This window comes from Microtus ochrogaster, chromosome 21, assembly GCF_000317375.1.
Source record: "Microtus ochrogaster isolate Prairie Vole_2 chromosome 21, MicOch1.0, whole genome shotgun sequence".
Taxonomy (NCBI): Eukaryota; Metazoa; Chordata; class Mammalia; order Rodentia; family Cricetidae; genus Microtus; species Microtus ochrogaster.
The window spans coordinates 18,256,760-18,271,617 of record NC_022022.1 but is presented as its reverse complement, the minus strand read 5'-3'; the positions used below and the strand labels follow the sequence as shown (position 1 = coordinate 18,271,617).

Genomic DNA, 14,858 nt, shown 5'->3' with positions numbered 1-14,858 from the left:
AAATAAATAAAAATGGCAAAAAAAAAACAAAAAAAAACTTTTAGAAGGTTCTATGGTTTGCTTACTCTTGGTCAGCTACTCTAGGGGATCGTGCCTGCACCAACAAGGCCCATCCAGCAGAGGGCAGTCCTGCATGCATAAGCGGGCTTGCCCCACCCTCAGGCTCTGGAACTCTGTGAAGGTTCTTCTGCTCCCAGGCTTTCGCCCTCCAGCCACAATGCCTGATCCTTTAAGAGACGCGCTTAAAGCAGTGGTCCTCTTGCCGTGATTTTCTCCAGGGTGGCATCTGGCATCATATGGAGGTATTTTGAATCATCATAAATGTGGAGTAGAAGCAAAGCATGCTCCTAAACGCCCACAAACAGATCAAGCAATCTATACTCTACACGAAAATATCTGCTCCAAAATGCCAACAAGTGCATTGAGACGCTGGATAATCCTCTCTCAGTGAACATCTGTAAACAGCTCAAAAAAAATCAATACAGAGGAACAAATAAAAGGAAGTTTCGGGAGATGGAGAGATGGCTCCGTGGGTAAAATCACTTGCTGTGTGAGCTTACAGCCTGCATTTGGATCCCCGGAATCTACATAAAAGCTGGACATGGTAGTACAAATCTCTATAATCCCAACATGCTATAGGAAAAGGGAGGAGACAGACAAAGCTCCTGAAGTTTGTGAGCCAGCTAACCTGGTTTATGCAGCAGTAAAGAGTCCGTATCAAACCAGATGGAAAGGCAAGGACCAAGACCTGAAGGTTGCCCTCTGACTGCCACATGCGTGGCGTGGCATGTGTGCCCCCCACCTACACACATAAGCACATCCAATTGCCTGCACACATGGCACATGGGTTGAGTAGGGGAGATTCAGCACTTCAACCCATAGAAATCTGTCAAAAATAGTCTCTGGGTTTCGCTTCTTTGGAGGATGTCGAGTCTTTGAGGACCAAGTGGATCTTGATTTATCACTTCAGAGGCTCCCCTTGGTGACTATTGTCACCAGTATGACAAGCTAGGAAATGTGTAGCCATGGCCATGGAGGGCAGCCAAGAGGGCAGATTGACCTCTCAACATCCACACCGGCCTCTGTGTGAGAAAAGAGATGCCACCAACACTGTTTGTAAATAGTCTCCACCTCTGAATCATAATTGTAATATGAATTCTAGTTGTTTACTTTATAAGAAGAACCCAGAGTCAGATATAGGGGTTAATGCTGAAGATCAGAGAAGCAGAGCGGCCAGCCACTAGAGTTCTTATCTAGACCAATGCTCAGACCAAAAGGTGGTCCTGTCCTCAGACTGTGTCCTGTACATCCTCAGACTGACTGCATCCTCAGACTGCTCTGAGCTCCTGTCTCTTCCTGCCTTATATTCCTCTCTCCCCCCAGCCATATCACTCCTGTCTCCACCTCCCTAGTGCTGGGATTAAAGGCTGGACATCACCCTTTGTGTGAGCTCTGTTTCTTCTAGACTGGGTCAATTTCGTGTAGCCCAGGGTGGTCTTGAACTAACAGAGATCCCTCTGCCTCTGTCTCCTGAGTCCTAAGATTAAAGGTGTGTGCTGCCACTGCCTAGCCTCTAGTGGCTTAGTTCTGCACTCTGATCTTCAGGCGAGCTTTATTTGTTAAAAACACAAACAAAATATCACCAGACATAATTTGCTGCTGGGACTCAATGGTCTTGCTAAAGGAACGGCCTGCTTGTTCTCAGGCCCTGTGTACTTCACATGGTTCAGAGTGTTCTGCTCAAAGCCTGCTGGCCTGATTTATCTAAAGGGCGTTGTCCTCATGAGGGGCCACTTGCTCGCGCTTGGGAATGCTTTTCCCTAAGCGCAGCAGCTTAGGAAGAACACAGGCAGATTTCCGAATATGTGCCTCACCTGAAATACATTGCCTTCCAAGCCAAAACGGGTTCAGCATTCAGTAGAACAAGGTTGCCGTCTGTCTGCAAAGCGAGCTACCCGACTACCTCCCACCATGGGAATCTTGTTCGGCAGAACTTAGACAGGAAGGAAAGAGGATCAACCTTCATCGGTGGAATCTGTTTTGCTTAACACGTGATCATCTTCATCCTTTCCCTTTGTGCATGAACTCTACTGTGAATGTCTAAAGGCGGATGAGTGGATGAACTGAACGGCCATGTGTGGCTGTGACAAGAAATATAACACATGTTCAAATCATAGGCAGGATGTAGGTGTCGCCAGAGCTCAAAGTGCCTGTGCTCTTCCTTACAGTACTTTAGTATATAGTAGTTTACTATAGTTTCCTGTAGAGCTCGTGAGAGAACATACAGAAGTCAAGCACAGCTGATTCCCTGGTAGCTACAGAACTAATCCAAAGGATTCTTTTTGCTTTTTTTTTTTAAATATCTATTTATTATATTATGTGTATAGCATTCCTTCCACGTGTGCCTGCAAGCCAGAAGGGGGCGCCAGGTCTCATTATAGATGGCTGTAAGCCACCATGTGGTTGCTGGGAATTGAACTCAGGACCTCTGGAAGAGCAGTCAGTGCTCTTAACCTCTGAGCCATCTTTAGGTTGGAAGAGAAAGGAGGGTGGAGCACACAGCAGTGGAACATTATTAATACACCCTTACTGACCTTAATTTAATGCAGTATTGTGCTCCTGAAAGGCAAGATAACGATACTATGGTACCGATAAAGATAATGATAATTGTTTTCATCCACGGAGGGATACTTCTGTGGCCCAGGCTTTATTCAGAAGCCAGCCAGATTGTACCACTCTGTGCTCAGACCACCTACTATGTCAGCTGTCTTTCCCTATGGTCACTGCCGATATTGCTGTTCGTATTCTTCAAATTCCCAAATCTTAGTGTTGGCTGTATGAATTTAAATTTTGCATTGACGTCTGTGTTTTGCACAGTGTCAAAGACCAGGCATGAAGAAACGTGGCCTGTTGAACCATCTTCCAAGGTGAGGGAAATATTGGTGTGAAGCATGTTTGTATTTTCAATTATAGGCACTGCCCAGGTGCTAGAAGGTGGCCAAGTGGAATACAAGCCTCTTTCGGGCATTCGGTTCATGTGGTGGTACCATTTAATCGGCCTCGTCTGGACTAGCGAGTTCATCCTTGCATGCCAGCGGATGACGGTAGCAGGAGCAGTGACTGCTTGCTACTTCAACAGGTGGGTCCAGCCCTGACCCCTGGGATGTGTCTGTGTGCTCTGGGCTGTCTACGCATCTCTGAAGATATTTGGGAGCTTTCACTCAGCTCTTGAAAAGAGAGTAACAAGAATTAGAAAAGCAAACCAACAAAAAGACAGAGCTAAAATTTGGCCTGAAAACTCGTTTATGGTCTAGAAGAAGCAGTCGGCCCTAAATCTCACACATTTCCAGGCTCTTTTGCTTAAACTAGAAATGTAGAAGGAAAGAAACATCGAAGTCATCTTATTGCCTAGAATTAACAAATACCTAAAAGGAAAGGTTATAGTCTCCTGCGAATGCCCATTCTTAACTGACTTCAGACAGTAAACATCATGGATCTATCTTAAATACACTCCAGTGGCTCTATCAACTATTTTTATCTCTGTGAAGTCAGAAGAATATTTACTTGGAAAATAATTTTACACCCTACAAGAACTGTAAACTATACCCCCATTTCCTTAGAGTTAGGCACCAGTGAATTAATTACTTACTTCTGTATCGATCGCCCATTTCCTTATGAAAATAACTGAGAGCTTCCGTTCCCCCTCACTCCTACCCCACCCCCACTCCCATATACCTGAGCTCTCTCGTGTGTGACTCTCCAGGGATTGGAGCCAGAAGAGCAGTCTCAGGACAATGACAGGGTTGGAGCTGAGAGAGGAAGTTTACTCCTGGCAGAGCTGATCCTCCTCTAGTCTCTGGGACCAAATGAGTAGATAAACATGACCTTTCTGGGGTAAGAAAGCCAAGCAGCCATGATTCATGCCACTGAACGGTTACCTCTGGACAACAAAGAGCACTGTGGGCTTTTAATAGAATGGTACCCTGTGGGAACCTCATCATTAGAGACTCTGGAGGCCTCACAAAGAGACCACTGCCCTTGGTTGTCAATGAGAGCTTTCCAGCAGCTGGAGGTGGGAGTTGCTTGGTCTCCAGCAGGGAACACATATCTGTCCAGCCAAATTGGCCAGCAGGTAACATGTTATCTTAGCATAACCAGACCCAAGCATTTTCAGCAAAGGCTCGGATGTGGCGGGTCAGTGGCTCATGGCATTTATCTCAGCCCTCCATTCTGTCCACACTCATTACTAAAAAACTACACAAACTGTGAGAAAGAGACAAACAGTGACAGCAGATGAGAACTATCAGCCTCGAAACGAGCGCCTTTGGATGCTAATGTCAAAAAGTAAAATTCAGCCAGATGATGAAAGCTGAAGACAGGATCTGCCACAGCGGGGAAAAGCTAGAAAGGTCGGCTTGTGAGTGTTAGCTGTGTGCAGACATGCAAAGAAGATGCTGGCTGGACACAGAAGCCAGAGGCAGGAATTCAAGTATGAAATGTGCTTCTAGGCAGGCCAGATGGCTCAGCAGGTGAAAGTCCTGGCCGTGATAGCCTGCTGACCTTAGTTTGGCCCCAGATCCCATGCTAAGAAGAGATGCCTGACTTCCAGGTGCTGTCCTCCACCCTTCACCAGGGCATTCCCGTGCCCTCCTGTTCACACACACACACACACACACACACACACACACACACACACACACGGCATTTACATAGACACCAATAATAAATACAAATTTAAAAACAAATAAATATAAAATAATATGTGTTTGCAATGATACTAAGTCTTCAACCCCTAGATCTTTCCTCCGTATAAAGAATGGACACCTTTGCTGCCCATGACTATAATCCAGAGAGGGTCTGTTCATGGGGTATCGGGCACAGCTGAGGCTGAGGCAATGCCATGCGCTGAAGCAGGGAGAACAAGAGGAAGGCTAATCACTGATTGGTGAGGACCCCATCACCATCCCACCCCACGTCCCATAGCTCAGTTCCCAGAATGCTGGCAGTCAGGCTGGTCCTCTAAAGAGAGGCAGGGTTGGAGAAGCTATCTAATCCAGGTCAGGTGCCACATGCCACAAGCAGTCTCTCTCGCACAGAGCATCCAAGTGTGTCTGAACTGTTCGTCACTGTGCGTCTGAAGAAAGTGAGAGAGATTAGAGACCGAACAAAAGGAGCTGAGGGGCAGCAGGCACAAAGCCAGCTGCAGAGGAAGCTGGTGACAGTGGAGGGGAGCACCTATAATCCTATCCCAGAGAACAAAGAAATTCTGAACTCATTGTCCAAGCCCCCGTGCAGCAGAATGAGTAGTGAGAGAATGAGAAAGACCCTTTAATAATCAGCTGCTTCAAAAGTAGGAATTGTCTGATGAATGCTTAAACCGTGACGCTGAAGAACATTTCTAGCAAGTTGAACAAAAAGACAAACGGGAAGACAGGAGGAGGATAAGATGTCAGCGCTATTTAGGAAACCCATCATCTGACTGATACCGTTTTAGAAAGAGCAAACAAAAAAAAAGTTGTTTTTTTTTTTGAGGCACGGGCTCATGTAGCCCAAGCATCCAATTTGCTGTGCTGCTGAGGGTTGCCATGATCTCCAGATCCTCTTGCCTCCTCCCCTGAAGGGCTGAGATTTTCAGGCATACACTACCACTCAGTAGCGTATGGTACCACACTAACTGGTAGTGTGTGCCAGGTGTGGTGGCACCACTCCTTTAATCCCAGCATTCAGGATGCAGAGGCAGGCAAATCTCTGAGTTCAAGGCCAGCCTGGTCTACAGAGCTAGTTCCAGGACAGCCAGGGTTACACAGAGAAACCCTGTCTAAAGAAAACAACAACAACGAAAATTAAAGAATGAAATTTTCAAAGACACTTCATGAGAGCTGAGGACAAGTTAGACGTCTCCAGAAGCTTCTCAAATGAAAAAAAAAAAAAAAAAAGATCCAACCGGGCTTGAGCATCAGAACAAATCTGACATTCTGACCTTCAGCAGCAACTCTGAACCCAGGAAACAGCAGGGCAGAACTGTCCAAATGTGAAGACTCCCAGGTCCCTGGCCGAGAGTTCTGTACCCATTCCCACCATGGATCGATCAAAGGTCAGAAAATTCCCCAAGATTTCCGGGGCACGTCCTTGTTAGGAAGGATGTTTCCACTGAATGCCATGAGTAAGCTAGGGAGGATAAGGAGTTTCAGGACGTAAGCAGCCTGTGGAAAGAAGAGGGGGCAGCTCCCGGGAAGGAAGCTGTGTTGCAAGGGTTAAAACAAGACGTCGAGCCTAAGGCTAAGTGGGAGAACAGTGACCAACAAGAGGCTGTCTCCAGGCAAAGACAGAATGCAGAGAGGAATGGATGTTCTTGAACACATGGAGATTTACGCTTCGGCTCGGTGTTGAGAGAAGCCCAAGGGAAACAGAGCAAATAAAAAATTGTGGTACAAGTACGAATGCCTGGGGAACCCTGGAGTACAGAGGAGAAATATAGTTGGAGACTATATTATACTTGGATCAGTTGAGAATATTCTTCACAGTACATTTATTTTATTTATGTACTGCTGATATGACGCTAAACATTAACTAAAAAGTTAGTGTGATTGAGAAAGATTGGGAAGATGAGGGCCTAGAGCGGGGAGGTGAAGATGAACAGAAGAAAAAACAACCTGAATCTTCTGCATGGGCCATCATCATCTCTGTGAGTTCGAGACCAGCCTGGTCTACAAGAGCTAGTTCCAGGACAGGCTCCAAAGCTACAGGGAAACCCTGTCTCCGAAGTGGAGAAATTAAGAGGGGCTTGATGGTAACACACTGCCTCAATACCAGAGAAGAAAACGGACAGTATGCTACAGAAAAAAAAAAAAAACAAGTCATAAGAACCTACAGTTTTAAAGCCTGGAGGAACGTCCCAGAAGAAACAGCCAAACTAGCATCTCTAGAGAGGAAGAATTTAGGACTGGCGAAGCAAACCGCTGTTTCCCTTAGGCCTACCAGCACTATTACACGAGGGAACCAAAGGCACGGCTCAGTGCTTACAAGCATTTGCCCCTCCTACAGAGGACCCAGGTTTGGTTCCCCAAACTCACGTCAAGAAGCTCGCAAACGGCCTCTACCCCAACTCCAGGGAGCCAGCCCCTCTTTTGTTCTCCAGGAGGCAACTACATGCATGTGGCAGGCATACGTAGACATGTGCATGAATTAAAAATCTAAATCTAAAGTAAAATAATGATTTCTTTTTAGTACTACAGTTATTTAATTATTAAAGCATCTTCTTGGCTGGGCGGTGGTGGCGCATGCCTTTAATCCCAGCACTCGGGAGGCAGAGGCAGGCAGATCTCTGTGAGTTCGAGACCAGCCTGGTCTACAAGAGCTAGTTCCAGGACAGGCTCCAAAACCACAGAGAAACCCTGTCTCGAAAAACCAAAAAAAAAAAAAAAAAAAAAAAAAAAAAAAAGAGAGAGAGAGAGAGAGCCTTCTCAGCCAGACATGGTGGCAAACTCAGAAAGCAGAGGCAGAAGGATTACCACATCTGAGGCTAACCTGGTTTACACAAGTTCTAGGCCAACATGGACAACACAGAAAAAGCCTGTTTTGAAACAGAAAGAATGGACTTTGCTTTGGACTGCCTGCTTCACCGCGAAATCCCCAGGTTTTCCTCATCTACAGTTTACAGTTCTTCCAGGCCTTATCTTGACTGACGTAATTGCTCGCATTGACTGTTGCCATTTTTTAAGCTTCTAGAAGCCTGAAGAGTTTATAAAGAGACCACTATGTACCAACCTTAAAGCTCACCTTTAAAGACCGTTTTGTGGAGCTGTAGAAATGGCTCAGCAGCTAAGAGCTCTTGTTAGGCTTGCAGAGGACCCAGGTTCGGTTCCCAGCACCCACACAGCAGTTGGCAATTGTGACTCAAGCTCCAGGGGATCCTACGAGCTCTTCTGACCTCTGAGCGTACATTTGATACACACACAGACGTGCAGGCAAACACTCATACGTAAGATAAGATACAAACAAACATTCACTTGAAGAGGGCCTCTACAGAAACTCTCTTTGGGAAGCCAAGAACGCACGCCTGGAATCTCAGCTGGGGAGGGTCAGGAATTTAAAGGTCACCCTTAGAAAAGAATGAGCTTGAGGCTACGCAGTTCGAGGCTAACCTGAGCACTGGAGTGGTGGGGAGCAGCAAAGGCAGTGGGTGGGGGTGGTGGGGAGCGAGGGAGGTGGCTCAGCTGATAAAGTGCTTGCCAGGCCAGCACGAGGACCTGAGTTGGAGCCCCAGAACTCACGTAAAAAAGCCAGACGTGGTGTGCCACGTTTGTTCTTAATTTTCATGTTGTTTACATTTGTTGGGGGGGGGGTGTGCATGCGTGAGTGTGAAGGCCAGTTGACAAGTTGCTGTAGTTTTCTTCCTTCACTGTGGGTTCCAAGGGTGGAACTCGGGTCATCAGGCTTGGCTTTACCCACTGACCTTCTCTCTAGTCTTGTGGTGGAGACTAGTAGCCCAGTGCCAGGGAGGTACAGAGAGGCAGATTCTTCCTTGGCTTGATGGCCAACCAGCCAAGCCTCTGATCGTCCTGAGTCAGAAAACAAGGTTTGGAAGACACCAAAGAAACAACGTCCCATCCCCGTCTCCTCAGGTTGATCTCTGGATTCCACGTGGAGAAGCACACACACACACACACACACACACACACACACACACACACACACGCTCACACATGCCCACACACACACCCGTAATAAAGACAGTTTGCATTTCTTGTGTAATTGAACAGATGACCTTTACCAATGCCTCACAGCCTCTCATTCCACCCTGCAGGTTTTGCTAGAGAAACACAAAGAGGGATGAGGTCTCTGCAGGGGCCACACTGGTTCCCACTCACTAAGGGATTTGTTGGGAGCCAGGTGCCCCATGCAGCCCAGACTTTATTCAGGCACTGCAGCACGAAATTGGTTTTGCCTAATGTTGGAGGAGTTTCTAGAGAGTGGCGGGCTGAATCGAACTGTTGTTGTTCTTATGGCCCTGACATTGCTGGTGTGGCTGGAAAACCTTGTGTGTACCTTGACTTAAAGGCATTCTCAATCGCCTGGCGGTGGTGTCACTGTCTTTAATCCCAGCACTCAGGAGGCAAAGGCAGGAGGACCCCTATGAGTTCAAGGCCAGTCTGATTTACAGAGCTAGTTCCAGGACAGGATCCAAAAGCTACAGAGAAACCCTGTGTCGGAAAAAACGACAACAACAAAATTTCCCCTGACTCCTATTCAAGTTATCACTGGTTACCCAGCATGTCGGTTCTCAAACCATGGTTAAGTACAGAGCTTATTAGTATTATTTTCAGTTTTCTGGAGAAACAATCAGATCTCCCTAAAGGCAGGTTGTGCTGGCTGTGAGGAAGCAGAGCTGATGGCCCTAGCCACTTGCTCAGTGGGAGGAATAGCAGGCTGATTGATGTCCCTGGTGACCGTAGGAAAGGACGGTGACTTCAATGACACTCTCTACCCGGTTCTTCTTTTGCAGGACGGTCTCTAGTTTGAAAGCAGGTATTCAGTGACTCTTGGCTTGGGTTAAAAGGGCCTTTTTAAGTTCCCTCTCCCATCATGTGATAACCTAGCTTCTGGAGCCTCTGCACCTTCCTCTAGCCAAGCCCTGCAGAGCCAAGCATTGTGACTTGGGAGGGAGGCGGGGCAGGCACTCCTCTGTCCCAAATGGTAGTGAAACCTGCTCAGAAACCTGATGCCTAAACCAGACTTCAGTACCTGGAGGACCAGATCCCGAGGCCCCTTCACAATGGCCTGTGAGTCATTTCTTTCCCAACCAGATGGGAAGCAGGTGTTCCCTCTGCATCTCTGTCTTAAGCTGTCGAGTAAGTTCTAAGGCTTATAAATCTCAATGGAAAAGTAAACATCCTTCTTTTAGGGGGGAAAAAAGGAGGAGGTGAGGAAAACGTGTCAGAATTTCCTGGCCTGGTCTACTCTTCCAGTATCGATCAAAATGACAAAATGCATTCCCATCTGCAAAAGCCCAGGTCCATACTCCAATACCACGCTCCACCCCCTGGATCTGCTGGAGGATCTCCTAGGCTGGCTTCAAATTCGCCTTCTAGGGGAGAATGACAGTGAACTTTTAGTCCTCTTACCTCTACCTCCTCTTGAGTGCTGGAATTACAGACAGCATCACCCCTCGGGACTCACACCGCGCTGGGGATTGAACCCGCGGCGTTGCGGGTGCTAGACACACACAGCCCCCTTGGGTAGGCAGCCAGGTTGTAGTTTTGTCTCAGTCTCGCTTCCATGTTCCCTTTCTCTTCCCGGATGATTTAAGTAAGAAGAAAACGCAACGGTTGCCAACTCTTGAGACCTTGCTGGCGTGGGCCTTCTCCTCCCTCTGATCCCAGGCCATTGTCAAAACTTTAATTCATAGTGACTTAGCAGGCCAAGCCAGTTGTAGAGGAATCTTTTCTAAAGAAAGCAAGCCTCGCTTGGAGCCCCGTGAAGTTGTTTCTGGGAAAGTCGGCCTCCTTTTCTAGAATGGCATCCTTGAGAACCATCAGGGTCAATCAGAAGGTCACTAGAAGGGTGACATCAGCTCTCCTTTCTTTCAGCTTTCAGGTTTGAGGGAGAGGGAGGACCATTCCTGTTCTGGTCTCTCTTTCTCTCTGTGAAGCTGACTTACACACATTCTTGGGAGCTGCGTCATTACAAGTCCAGTAAATGATTCACGCTGAGGTGACCTTTAGGGAACACAGAAGAAATCAGCGGGTTTAGGGAGCCCAAAACTGTGCAGAATCTAAAAGGCTCGGTGCTGTTACAGCTTCCCTTCCAATCTAAGCTCTGGGTTACCTTTGCTGGCCCCAGTCCTGATCATGTGACTTGAGGAGAGCTCTAATCACCAGGTTAATACGGGCAAAAAAAAAAAATTACACACATCTCCCTGCCAGTTAAACGGTGAACACTGTGAAGGACTCAGTCTATTGCAAATGAAAATACTATCAGCAGGCAACTGGAAGGCTGGGTGTAAGAGCCGAGGGCGGTAAGAAAGAAGGGTGTGTATTTTGGCTCGTTGATATTTTTTTTCTGTTTTGCATTTGTTTACACATGAATGCCACCAAAAAATGTGAACTAGCCTGAGAGATATAAGGTAACCTTGGCTACCAAGGAGGATAAAAATCTTGCCAAGGGCTTACGGCATAATGCCAGTGAGCTCTGAACCAGAGAGAAGTTTCTTGTTGCTTTCTTAATAGTGAGTTTTCAATGTTCTTTTCCCCCTGTTCCCAGGAATCAAAACGACCCTCCTGCCCATCCAATCCTTTCGTCTCTCTCCATACTTTTCTGCTACCACCAAGGAACTGCGGCGAAAGGGTCGATTTTAATCACTGTGACGAGGATCCCAAGAGTCATTCTCACGCACGTTTATAGTACTCTGAAAGATCCGGTAAGACAACACCCTAAAGCTGACAGGTTAAGGACCGGAAACCTAAGGTTCCATGCTGGCCCCCATGCCAGGGCTCAGACCCGGCTCCCCAAGCTCTGCTTTGTGTCCAGCTGAGAAAGGAGTTTCCATGTTAACTGGAATCCTTCTAATTAAAATGCGAAGCAAATGCTTGAGTTCTGATAATGCAGTTTCAGCTAGTGTTGGTGCCTCTTTCTCGCGCCTCTTTGTAAGGAACGATACATTATAAAGTAAGGATAATAGTTTTGTTTTGATGCCAATGTACTCCCTGCCTACTGTGGGTGCCATGGGAAGTGATTGGTGTGGGTCAAGAGAAGAGAGTAAGTGTGTGTGTGTGTGTGTGTGTGTGCCCTTGCGCGTGTGCACGTGGCTGTGTACATGCTCACACGCACTTCAGAGTGAGTAATGGGCAAGCTGACCTACATCTCAGCTCAAAGGACAGAAAACTGTAGGGCTTTTGTGCTGAGCATTTTCTCCTCCTCGGGTTTTATTTCCATGCGCATTTAGTTATGAAAGCCAGTGGAAACCAGAACACCAGGAAAACAGCTGTTCTCATGGTGTCTCTAAGCTGCCACACAAGGGAGGCTTGGACTTTCCCCAGCTCTGCTGTTCTCATACAATGCTAATCCTTCCCCGCCTCGGTTTCCACCGTGGGGGTTTGGGGCATGCTCTGGGTTTCACAAACCTACCTGATTCCAGCCCTTTGGGTATGGTTGCATGACCTTAGTAAGTGGGGAAGATGTATGCCCTGGTTCACGTTGTTCATGATTAATTGTGTTTGTTCTTAAAAACAGAAATCTAAATTGTTGCTATTTTAAAATCCACAATCAAGATTTCAGCTTGGCATATCAGTGGAGCTGAACTGCACGTGGAATTATCTGGCTTTTTTATCTTGCCACGTGGAGCAGTTGATTATAAAACACTTTTCTGTGGTTCCTTGCCTGGCTGAATTTTGAATACTTAAAGAGGTAGCTTTGCCTGGCCCAGGGTAAATCTAAGCTACTACAGTCTTAGGAAACCTAGAGAATGGTTCCTTTCTTCCCTTTTTCCTTCCTTCCTTTCTAACATTTACTATTATTATTTAATCTGTTTATGTGTGTGAGCCTGCATGAGTATACGTGCCAGAAGAGGGCATCGGATTCTCTGGAACTGGAGTTACAGAGAGTTGTGAGCTGCCCTGTAGGTGCTGGGAATCAAACATGGGTCCCCTGCAAGAGCAGCCAGTATTCTTAACCACTGAGCCATCACTCCAACCCCAGTGCAGGGTTTCTTGAAGCACAGAATCACTTTTTACTTTAAATATAATCAGGTCAGGTTGAGTATCTTGTACATATGCTGCACATATCTGAATATGGATTTTATTAATATGCATTTTACAGACCTGTATATGTACTAATATATTGGCCACTAGGACATATATTTAACAATGCATGTATTTATTTATTTAATGTGTGAACTAGTTATTGATAATCATAAATCAAGGAGCAGCTGAGAGCTTGCTGTCCCCCTCTGAGTAGGTATCTTAAGCCCTTGGGGAAAACAGCTTTCATAAATCCAAAAAGAAACTGGCGGAAGACAGAGGTCTCTCTGACCTGGGTCCAAAGGGTTATTGCTCTCTCCCGAGACTCCACAATGTGCAAGAAAACCAAGCACCGAGGTCAACTACGACCTCGCATAGGACTTCTGTAGCAGCCAAAGGGTTCGGCCCTGTGCCTGAAGTACCACTAGCTCTCATAGCCATGTGTGATCTCTCCTGCACTGAATAGTCTCATTCACCATCACCACCAGGCTGAAACCTGTCCAGGTCAAGTTCCATTCAGTTGAATTAACCCTGGGACAAGAAAATGCCTATCTAAGGCTGAGTTGTTCAGGGTTAACAGAGTAGGCTAGTGGAGAATTGTTAGCTGGTTGGGGGTTTTGTTTTGCTTTCTCTGGGAGGTAGGTAAGATGTGACAGCTACCTCTTGCCCTGCTAGTTAATAGATTCATTTTTAAATTCTTAAAATTTTATTTTTATTTATTTATTATTTGGGGAAAGGAGCTGTGGGTGCTGGAAATCCAACTCAGGTGGTCGGGTATGGTGTTGAGCACTTTTACCTCCTGAGCCCTCTAGCCTGGGATTTTTATTTATTTTATTTTATTTTTTACAATAGGTGGTGGTAGAACTTGGTGACCACCCTTACCCCAGATAATTCATTCTCAAGTTACACACTCAAGTTCTCCTTCAGGAGATTGAATCTTTGAAACTTAGTCTGGAAACCTCACGAAAGGATCTCTTTCCCCCAACGTTAAACTTGATTCTTTCTGTGGGCACATGACAAGTACCCACCATACATGGCTGGATTTCTAATTGGTGACACAACCTCACAAACTTCACACTCAAAAGTCAAAAGTGTGCAAGGCATGGTGGCGTTTGCCTATTGTCTCTGCATCTGGAGGTTGAATCAGAGGTGTTGAGCTTGGGGCTAGTCTGCGCTGTGCATCAACACCTTGTCTCAAAAATAAGAATAAAATAATTCAGCCAGGCATTGTGGTTCATACCTATAATACCTACATTTGGGAGGCAGAAGCAGGAGAATCAGAAGGAGGTCAAGGCTAGCCTCAAGTACATAGGAAGTTTAAGACTAGCGTGGGCTATAAAAGACCTTGTCTTTTAAACAACAACAAACAAAAATTGTGCATCCCATTTGACACACTTAGAGACAGATGAAGAGGGAAGAGAAGTAGAAGGCCAGCTTTTCCTCTGCTGTTGGATACCACTTAACCCATCTCTCTTTCTGCTGAGGTTAACTGAACATGCCATCTAAGGCCATGAATGAAGGCTAGTTCATCTGCAGGGATAGCAATTAGTTGAGTTTCTGGCTTATGAGTAAGAATCGCTCCAGGGTTTCCCCCAGTACGTAGATCTGCAGATGGAAACCGCCCTCCCATCAGAGACAAGCTACTTACCTTTTCTCTGTCGTCTCCCGCTCTGTCTTTGGTCCCAGCAGCATGGCGCGTGGTCAAGAGGCGCGTTCAGATGCAGCTACTACTGTGGGCTTCCGTGTCTCACCAGATGCCTGCACCATCTCAACCAGGTATGTGCCTTCCCTGAGCCCCAGGAGTCTGAGGGTGGCTTCCAGTCACTTAGATCAGCAAATTCTTCAGGGCGGGTTGTGTAATTCCATCGGCTTTTCAGCCACGAAATGTGTCAAGTCCGGTTAACTCCACCATCAAATCCAGGAAAGCAGTCACAGACAAAACGTGAAGAAACACACATGGCTGTGTGTCAATAAAACTTTACTGGTGGACTCTGAAATGTGAATTCTGTGTGATTTCACATGCTAAGAAACAATTTTCTTTTGCCTTTCCACTCACTCATTTTAATGCAAACATCATTCTTCGCTCCAGCCTGAGGAAGGCAGGGTCTGTCAGACTGATCA

General features: G+C 46.4%; 1 protein-coding gene across 2 annotated transcripts in view; it reads left to right on the top strand.

The window, feature by feature from the left end:
• Positions 1-14,858, top strand: part of Slc44a3 (solute carrier family 44 member 3) — a 68,469-nt gene that overhangs the window by 26,662 nt on the left and 26,949 nt on the right. Inside the window, exons 10-12 of one of the 2 annotated variants that reach the window (XM_005357208.3) lie at positions 2,974-3,139; positions 11,263-11,419; positions 14,427-14,513. In XM_005357208.3, coding sequence (XP_005357265.1) covers positions 2,974-3,139; positions 11,263-11,419; positions 14,427-14,513 — 410 coding nt within the window. Of the gene's footprint in view, positions 1-2,973; positions 3,140-11,262; positions 11,420-14,423; positions 14,514-14,858 lie in introns of both variants that reach the window. The other variant, XM_005357207.3, reaches the window with a different exon arrangement.